Source organism: Cibotium barometz, chromosome 7, assembly GCF_041138505.1.
Source record: "Cibotium barometz isolate CiBa-2024 chromosome 7, ASM4113850v1, whole genome shotgun sequence".
NCBI classification, from domain to species: Eukaryota; Viridiplantae; Streptophyta; class Polypodiopsida; order Cyatheales; family Cibotiaceae; genus Cibotium; species Cibotium barometz.
This window is the reverse complement of record NC_141052.1, coordinates 38,717,371-38,727,275: the sequence shown is the minus strand read 5'-3', so window position 1 is coordinate 38,727,275 and position 9,905 is coordinate 38,717,371. Positions and strand designations below refer to the sequence as shown.

The 9,905-nt window shown below is 44.1% G+C and overlaps 1 protein-coding gene across 1 annotated transcript; it reads left to right on the top strand.

Moving 5' to 3' along the window:
* Positions 1-2,347: 2,347 nt before the first annotated feature.
* On the top strand, positions 2,348-5,299 carry LOC147636975 (uncharacterized). The gene is made up of 2 exons (XM_086800575.1): positions 2,348-3,107; positions 4,149-5,299. The coding sequence occupies exons 1-2, from the start codon at positions 2,667-2,669 to the stop codon at positions 4,881-4,883; spliced, it is 1,176 nt and encodes a 391-aa protein (XP_086656701.1). The 5' UTR covers positions 2,348-2,666; the 3' UTR covers positions 4,884-5,299.
* The last annotated feature ends 4,606 nt before the right edge of the window (positions 5,300-9,905 follow it).

Below are 9,905 nucleotides of genomic sequence, written 5' to 3'. Positions count from 1 at the left end.
TAAGATTATCTGTGCAAAGCATTCTTCCAATTTTATGAGAGGTGAAACGCAATAGTAATGGTGTTAGTGAGAAACTATAAATTCTAATACAAAAGCTCTTTTTTTTAGATGATTGGAATTGAACACCATAAAAACACACACTACCTACTACTACTACGTGCTTCATGGTATTGTCTGAGAAGTGTATTTTCAAAAAGAGAGTGGAGCATTTGGAGGTAGATAGGACATATTAGAAAAATGCAAAGTTAAATAATAATTGACTGATACATGCATAGTGGACCTCATGGTGGAAAGTGAAGTGATAGATGGAAGGAGGAGGAGATTTCCAAAGATGGAGGGCATAAATGGCAAGTGCTCCTATTGTGAGGGTTGGCTGTTTACTTAGGGGGACATTTAACCAAGTTTTCTAAGTTTGAACAACATTGTTTGTGATGAAAAAAAAATCCATTTGAGTAAAGTAATAAGTGGCCGAGGGAACAATAGCATTGTAATGCATCGTAGTAAGCACTATTTTTAGATATTAACGACTATTTTATGAGGTTGTGCAGAAAGTAGTTGGCTATTTCAAAATGAAAACTTAAAGCCAAAATGTTTGAAGTCTCCCAAAATTACTCATTTTAAGTAAGTTTTGAAGTCACAAAAGTTATAAATACATGTCAAGCCAAACGTCAAAGAAGTTTGAGAATTTTTTGCCCAAGGTTTCTATATCGAAGAAACCTAAACATAGTCAATACCAAAGTATTGACCACTTATTTTTGCTCAAATATCATGCATGCACATTCAAAAAAGTCTTAGGTAATGTGAAAGATCTTTTGGCCTTTCCCTGAAAACATAGAGTTGGCACCTATAAGAGTGTTGGAGGATGCATTCGACATCACAAAAGGGAGTTAGGATGATAGTTAAGTTATTAGAAGTCTTCGTGTGCTTTTGACATCCTAGCTCTTTTGACATTGAAAAAGAGCTAGGATAATAGTCAAAAGACATTGTGTTGGAAAAAATGTTTAAAATCACAAAAGAGCTAGGACGATAGTTAAGGAGTTAGGTGGTATGACTTGAAACTAAGAGATTGTTTAGTTGTACAGTTAGAAATTAGAAGAAAATTACCTAAAATTTGCACTACTATTGCATTTTTGTTGAGGAGCTTAAATCCTTTTAAAGAGGATCTCAAGGAACCATTTTGAATCTTCCACACATGCTTGATTTTTGACCGGCACCCTTGCCCCCTTGGGTCTATATGGCACGGTGCCTTAGAGAGGCCCCCCAAGTGGGATCTACGGGTGAGAGGGGCCGATTTTGGGCGGGGGTGATTTGAGCCGTCGGATCCCCGAAAGTAAACTAGGGTCCGAAAGTAAACTAGGGCTGCCGCGCACATATATTAATAAAAGCCGAATACACTAGCTAGCAGAAATTATAGCCTAATGGTAAGACTATGGCCGCTCTAGCGGCACGTCGTGGGTTCAAATCATTCTTTTGCAATTTGAGACTTAGGCAAAAAAATTATAAGTCCAAACTCGGACACTGGAGTAAACTAGGCAATTTGGCAAGCCCCCGACAAAAAAAACTCGGCCTGCAAAGTAAACTAGGGATCCTACAAAAAAAAAATCGGCCTGCGAAGTAAGCAGGCCGAAGTAAACTAGGGATCCTACAAAAAAAAAATCGGCCTGCGAAGTAAACTAGGATCCCTAGTTTACTTCGCAGGCCAAGTTTTTTTTCGACCCTAGTTTACTTTCGGGGATCCGACGGCCCGGATCGGCCCCGCCCAAAATCGGGCCCCCTCAGCCGTCGATCCCACTTGAACCCCCTCTTAAATGCACCGTGTGATTTAGAGACGAGGCCCTTCCCCTTCAAAATTGACGAGTTTGGTGAAGTATAGCGAGTTTTTTTTGTATTTTAGTGTAATTTTTAACAAGTAGTTTTAAAATGTTGCGAGTATTTTACGACCAAAATGCTAAAAATCGGGCATGACGTGCCGACTATGCTTCCGGAGGCTATAGAAGAATAAGGTAAGGCTACCCTTTTGGCTTGGCCAAATGGCAACATACTAACAGTAATTGTATATGAGCCTAGGATCATCATGATGGAGGACTGGCCTTGACTGGCCTTCCTTACAAGATCATCATCATTTGAGCAGGAGCCTCTAGAAGGTAGTTGTTGGGTTGTCCAAAGGCCACGTGGCAATGTGACAGCACACATGGTGATGGTGTGCTGCTGCTTCACGACAAGACAGATTAGCTTAATCATAGCAGCTTAACCAGCCCAATTAGGGTCTCTAATCGTCCTAATTAACGCCTAAAACTCTTTCTTCCTCCCCGATTGCTTTTCATCGTCCTTGTTTTCTCCTTTACCCACTTTTGTTGTTTTGTCCGACTTCCTGCTCCTACCTCAGATTCTGCTCCTATCACCATAGCCGGCCCCTTTTTCAAGCCTCCGCCTAACGCAGCCTTTTGCAATCGCAGAAGTAAAGATTACCCATCTCTAATCTCTCAATTATCAATGTGGGTTTTGCTCGATTCGATGTGATTAAGTTTGAATGACGTTGATCAGGGCCCCTAATTTGTCTCTTACGCTCAAAAAATGCTGAGTTTGAAGCCAATTAGCGTCTTGAATGCTGTTGATTAGGGCGTTCAATCGCGTCTGTATACAGAAAAAGGAGGCAGTGAGATGAGATGGAGCAGGCGAACCCTGGTTCTCACTGTGCGAATCTTAAGGGAGGAATCCCTAATTGTAAGGCTGCAAACCCCAACAGTGCATACCTTAATGGTGCAAACCCTAGCCCTAATCTAAAAAAACGGAATGGTGGGAACCCGGATTCTAGCTGCACAAACCTTGGTACTAGAAACCCTAACTCTCACGGTCCAAACCCTACTGGTGCAAACCAGAACCCTAATTTCGAAAACCCTAATGACTTTCAGAAATCAACCCCTGCCCCTTTCCTGATCAAGACATATCAGCTGGTGGATGACCCTGCGACAGATGAGGTGATATCATGGAATGGAGATGGCAGCACCTTTGTGGTATGGCGCCCCCCTGAGTTTGCCAAGGACATCCTGCCCAACTACTTCAAACACAACAATTTCTCCAGCTTTGTCCGACAGCTCAATACTTATGTAAGTGAATTTCTGGCTAATCTGGTCGTTAATCAGGCATTAGCATTTAATATGGTCCTTAATCAGGAATTTGTTCTTAATATGGTCCTTAATCAGTCGTTTTCTCTTAATATGGCCCTTCATCAGGCATTTGCTTTTAATCTGATGTTTCCTTAGTTAGTGGCTTCAGGTAACCATGACTAAATCCATTATCATTTCTATGTGTAATTCACGTTCTGGTCCTCTTTTTGAATCCTTCACAGGATGCTTGATTGATCAAGTAGCTTTGTTTCCAAGAGCTTAGAAACTTGCAGCATTTTAAATTGTTTATTTGATTATTCTATAAATCATTCAATGACTAGTTACACCCTAATGTCAGAATTTGGCATTGACAAGGTATTTTCACCCAGGAGAAGTTGCCAACCCTGTGGTTGGCAGTTCAGAAAGGTGGCAAATGGTTTCAAAGCTACATCACATGAAGCTTGGTGTTAGGAAAATAATGTTCTACCTAGATGTCAAGGAAGAGATTGAGTGGGGTAGATTAGTGCCTTGTGCCATAGCCATCGTGTTACACCTTTGATAACGGTGCAACCTCAATCAACACAATGAAAACTCTGCTTATATATCCATGCTCAAAGGATGACACCTACAACACCTCAACCATGAGCAATGCCACTTTAGAAGTTGTATGGGGCTGGCTTTCGGTTGTCTCTGTACAAGGATTCCTGGTCAAGGTAGGTTGACAATGATGCCCGTGGTATGGGCAGTCAAGGAAGAGTACAATGGCTGTGTGTAACCAGTCTGAACACGCATTATTGAGTTGACATGTAAAGTTATGGAGTTCTGTCTTACACATTTGTGGTTGCTGTATCAATCCACTAGACTGTCTGGCTGCAATGTCCAATCAATTGTATGATTGATACCTAGCTATTTTTACGATAAATTCTGGACCGGTAGGTAGGCTAAAGTTTGGGGATAAATGTGTGAGGGTTGTTGATTAGTAGGTCAGTTGTGAGAAAAATTGATGACGTGGGCTCCTGATTAATTGTGATGATGTGCCAGGGCTTCCGGAAGATTGCGCCTGACAGATGGGAGTTTGCCAATGATTTCTTCAGAAGGGGGGGGAAGCATCTACTCAACGACATTCACCGGCGCAAAACAGTGGCATTTCCATCGAAACCATGCATGTCTCCGTCAAAGCGGTGCATTTCTCCAACCAATTCAGTTGATGAACAGGCCACCTCTTCGAGCTCATCTCCTCTCTCTTCACTCAGGGAGAGGTCAGGGCTCCTGCACTCCGATGAAATTGAGAGGTTGACGAAGGAAAACATGTTGCTGGTCTCTGAGCTTTCCTGCTTACGCAGGCTATGTAGTGATCTGCTGTTATACATACAGAAGCATGTCAAAGGCTCATCACAAGACATATGTTCAATAGCCAGGTTTTTACAATGCAGTAAGAGTAGTAGTATGGAGCATGAAAAGGTTATGAAAGGAGGTGCTAGTGAGTCTTGCAGCAGGGAAAGTGGCGATGAAGGAGAGGAAAACCTCCAGCTGAAGTTGGTACTGCCGGAGGCAAGCTTCCAGGAGACAGCAGCTTGCGATTGGATTCCCAATTCGAACCGGCCCCTAGAAAAGTGTAGACAAAGCCCACCTAAGCTTTTTGGAGTACCTTTGCAATGCCAAAAAAGGATGAATCTGAGCTCTTTAGGGGGGAGCAGTCAGCAAGGAAAGGCAGAAATGTCTTTGTCTTTTGGTACAGTGCAGAAAGAGCAGACTCAACCCACAGAGATTGATTAGCACTTTTTTGCCTGCAAGCTTGAAAACAAAGAAAAAGCACGCAGATGGGCCCCAACGAGCAGAGAAGTCAGGGAAATTTTAAGTTAATTGAACTTGCCTAAGGGGAGGTGAGTTTTCTTGGGTTTTTTGTCTGTAAAATTCATGTTTGTAAGTGGCCCTGTGCACGTGGGATTGACTTTGCCTCAGCTAGCTGTTAAACTTGTGCTCCTCTAACAATGGATGCAAATTTGTAAACCTTTTTTAGGTAGGACTATTGTAGGCTCTCGCTACTGTACAGTCCCATCTCATTTGAAGGACTGGGAAGATTTGCAAAGCTATGTCGTAAAGGGGCCGAGAAATACTACATGTCTGTAAATAATTGGTTAATAAAGAATCTTGGAGGTAGATGGCTGCTGTATAGTCAGTGGCTTGTGAAGTTTATATTTGACTCATTGCTATAAGGGCCATTCATTGCTGGCTCAGGCTGTCAGTACCAGCATTGTCTACCTGTAACTACATATGGGAACAAGATGTTTGCTTGTCGATGGGCTAGCATAGCAAGCTTGTTGCCCTGTTGATGGGCTGGCATAGCAGGACCAAGACCCCTGTTTTGGAGAAGCTCACACTAGTCAATGGTGCCTTTGCCTGCAATACTTATCACAAGTCTTATCTTCTTTTGGTCCAGAGTTCAAATCCCCGCATCCTACTCGGTGGCACTGAGCCAATCGTGGCCAAAAATTTTATCACTTTCGGGTGGAAGACCAATGGACTGTCAGGTGGGCACTCAAGTTGCTACCCGGGGGGGGGGGGGGGGGGGGGACTCGCTTTCTCCCACTTTCGCTGCTGCCCACGTGGCACTGTATACCGCGCACACACACACTTATGCGTACTACTCGCCCTTCCACTCGCTGTTGCTATGCATTGGCGCTCACACACACGGATGCGCACAATCTCTCTCTCTCTCTCTCTCTCTCTAGCTGCCTGCCATCCGGTACAGACATGCACACTTTGCCCTGGGGGTGCGGGGCGGGGAGGGGTGGGTGGGGGGTGTAACTATGTTCTCTCTTGCATACATTTTGGTCTTTGATGTGGCAGCATGGTATCATGTGTCCACACAAAAAGTGTTTCGCAGGTTGTACTCTAAATAATCCCTTGGCATAATCCAAAAGGCTGCTGCATCTTGTGGGAGAGAGGAGGTAATCCTCTCGTCAATTTCCTCCTCGATTCTTGGATCTTCTTCCATGGATACGTCACTGATGGTTTCAAAAGATTCTAGGTTCCTCTAATCAAACACACTCAGTTGAGTGCTAGCCAAGTGACCAGATCACTATTTGGAAGACTCTGGATGATTAGATGCATTGTATTCTGAAGTGAGATTGTCAACAATCACTCCCCGAGATCTCAAAACATGCATTTAACTACTGAAGAATTCTCACGCGCGTGAAAATGCATGCCTGAAATCACGAGTGATTGCATTTGGGCTTGCTCAAAGAGCACGCCCTAGGTTTGAACTGTAGCTTTAAAGTAACACTGCTGCTTGTAAATAATCAGCTTGGTGAATGTTGAAATGGTCAATACGTGTGATTGGAGCTTTAGGATGACCACAAGATTTTTCATACAATGAAGTTTGCATTAGAGTTTAAAAATGTCTTGCCATGTGGGTATGGAATACCATGAGAGGTTAACAGAAGATGGGAGCATATGTTCTTAATGAGCATATGTACGTAATGTACCTTGCCCACCGGATCCTTGCAAGAGATTTGGAGCTCAACGGGCGGCAGGCGTGAAAGCTTCGGCCCAAGTTATCGATTGGCCAAAAAGCAGTTTGGCAAGGATGGTGACATCCTATTATGGTGTTCGCGGGTCTTCTGGTGAGTGAGGAAAGTGAGCACACGGGCTCCTTGTTGCACCCAACTATATATTGCCATGAGAAATAACTATGTTCTCCGTAGTACTCATGGCACCCATTTCGAGATGTCATCAAATTTAGCCCCATTGGAATTGAGGCTATCGTTGGCAATTAGCTGCCAAACCTTGGTCATGGCTACTTTCCCACCACTGTGGAAGTTGGATGAGTGGGCTGGGAGATGTAGGGATTTACACATGAGATTGGGTAAATGGAATATGACATGGAAACCCTAAAGAGTTCGAAGGGGGTTTCAACTTGGACATGGAGTAGGCACCCTCCGTCAGTGCGAAGCACTTTAGGGTCTCGAGGGAGTAGGAGTCGTCCCGAATGGTGAGGGACGTTTCAACGAATGGATCCAAAAGATCCAAAGGCCACTTTCTAGGCTCCTTACATAGGGGTGACAATGTGGATGTGGCCCTGATGACCATGATATATTTTCGAAGGTTCCTTGTGCAATGGATTATATTCTTAGTTTTTGGTAGGTGCAGAGTTGTTATTTGACCAGTGCCATGTTAGTGCCAGGTGTGCATGAAGTGGCGTGTTTGAAAAGGGTTTTGGATTGCCCAAAGCAAAATATCTCTTAGAATTTTCAAGGTTTCTTTTTGGACTGTCTGGGAGGGTACCTACAAATAAACCCAAATGTACACCAACTCTACCCTCTGTGGGGAGGGTTTCTTTTTGGACTATCTAGGAGGGTAATTGCAAATAAACCCAGCTGTATGCCAGCACGAATCACTGATCGTACAAAAACCGACTGCCATATGCATCATTGCTTAAGCCTTCCCAGGACGCATATCATCATACACATTGACATTGCCAACATACGAATATCATAAGGCATCGAAAGACACAACTCTTGTTCGTTTTCCATTGGAGACTCCACCATGCATAGACAAGGGCAGTTGCCATTGCCAGACCATAACTATCAACACTCCCCTCTATATATCTTTCTTCAAAGGAGTCGCTGCTGCGAGCAAAAAATTGTTGTATACCCACACTTTTATTCCATACATGATGCTTCACATGTGTGAAAAAGCATGCAATGAATGCCACCTACGTGATATAATTAAACCTTCTCTAACAACCCTAAAAAGTACTCATAATAAGGTGCTAATCAAGGCTACATCTTTTCTTGATGTCGAAACATGAGAGACTTAGGATTTTTTTGAGCAAGAACCTGGGGAAGATGAAGCAGAGGTAGGCTTTGGCCCTCGTAGCACCACCATCCCCCACATCCCCCTTCAAGCTTCTCACCATCTAACCCTGCATCGAAGACTTTCCTTCTCCTCGGGCGGTGGCCCTCCCAAGTGCATGGGCACTGAGTGGAGGAGCTCGTCCCTTATCAGACCTTAGACAGCATCAGCTTCACCTGCAAGATCAAATCAAATGCTCAGCAGTCACATTCCCTTAGCTCAGAGACCTTCAGCCTCCAATCAAGTCCTAATCCCTCACTCAAACCCTTGGAAACCCAATACAGAAGAACAATGGAGAGGAGAAGCCATCATTGATGCAGTAATGGATGAAAACTCCAGGCTGGTCCAGGAACTAAAAGAAGCCAAAGAACAACTTCATCACATGAAGACCCAGGAACAAGTCAAAGAGCCCTCCCTCTTGCTAGCAAAAGAACCTACCCAACCTTCAGCAGAAGCCCAACATCAAGCAACACCCAATAACACCTCACCAGGTATTACCTCTACCAACATTGTGCATGTAAGCTTACCAATAGAACAGGTCAGAAGCAAGGTTGAAGACTAATGAGAAAGATGCTTGGTTGGACTACTCTTTGGACCAAGACCCTCTAAGGAATCAATGAGAGCATGGATAAGGGAAAGCTGGACACCTCTGAGAATAGAGGTCACCCTAACTCAAGCTCTGGCCAAAGGCTACTACTTATTCTTATTCAAAGAACCAAGTATGGCAGTGAAGGTTATTAGCTCAGGACAATGGATGTATAGGCATCTCCCCTTCTGTTTCATGAGATGGACAAAGGACTTCAATCCTGATGGCCCCAAATCTTTAGCTTATCCAGTGTGGGTAGAACTCCCCAACCTCCCCATTCACCTGACCCCATGGATCAAAACCATATTATCACCCCTAGGTCAAGTCCTTGGCACCAAAGTTGTCTCTGATTACAACCCTGCTTGGCACCCTCAAGTTCTAGTAGAGCTTGAACTCTCTCTCCCTCTCCCAGATGAGATTGCTATAGGGTGTGGTGAGTTCTCCCATACTCAACTAGTTCTCTACAAACACCTTCCCAACTCCTGCTTCCACTGTGGGAAACAAGGTCACCTTATCAGAAATTGCCCCATCAAACACCCGCAGATCATCCTACCCCAAGTTGCTGAAAGAAATACCCCCCCTAACCCGAGCCAAGCCCTCCCTAACCCTGGCCCTCAACCTTCTAATGAAAACCCAAAAGAAACAGAGTTCATCCAAGTCAACAGAAGGAGACCTTCTAACAGATCCAAACCCCCTCATACCTTTCTCAAGCCCAACAGATACTCAGTTTTAGCCTCTGTACCACCCAGATGATACAGAAGAAGAAAATGAATGTGTAGAAAGCACCCCTATAAACAAACAGAGCATAGAGACACGAATAGCCTAATAGCAAATGATGAAGAGAATATCAAGGCACTCTGGAGATGCCTCCAAACCTACTGTGAAGCCTCAGGCTCCAAAATAAATCACAGCAAGACAGGAATCAAACCCCTCATTGAACCCCCCCTCTTGGTTCCTGGAGACAGGCTGTAACATCATTCAGGATGGTGAGATCTTCAGGCTCTTGGGCTTCAAGGTGACACTGAGACAGAAATGGCAATGGGTAATGGAGAAAATAGAAAGCAAGCTACTAAGATGGAAAAGAAAGCAACTGCCAATAGCAGGGAGAATCATGGTGCTGAATCACTTCATCATCCCATCTACTATCTATTTCCTCAGCTGCTGGAGGCCCCCAGACTCTGACCTTAAAGACTTCACCAAGCTATGCAGAAATTACCTATGGGGAGGGGACCCATGGAACAAGAGCAGACCTAAAGTAAAATGGGACACCTGTACCGTCCCCAAAACCAAGGGAGGGCTGGGGATTAAAGATATCAAGCATTATGCTGACAGAATGGCCTCAAAATGGATCATCA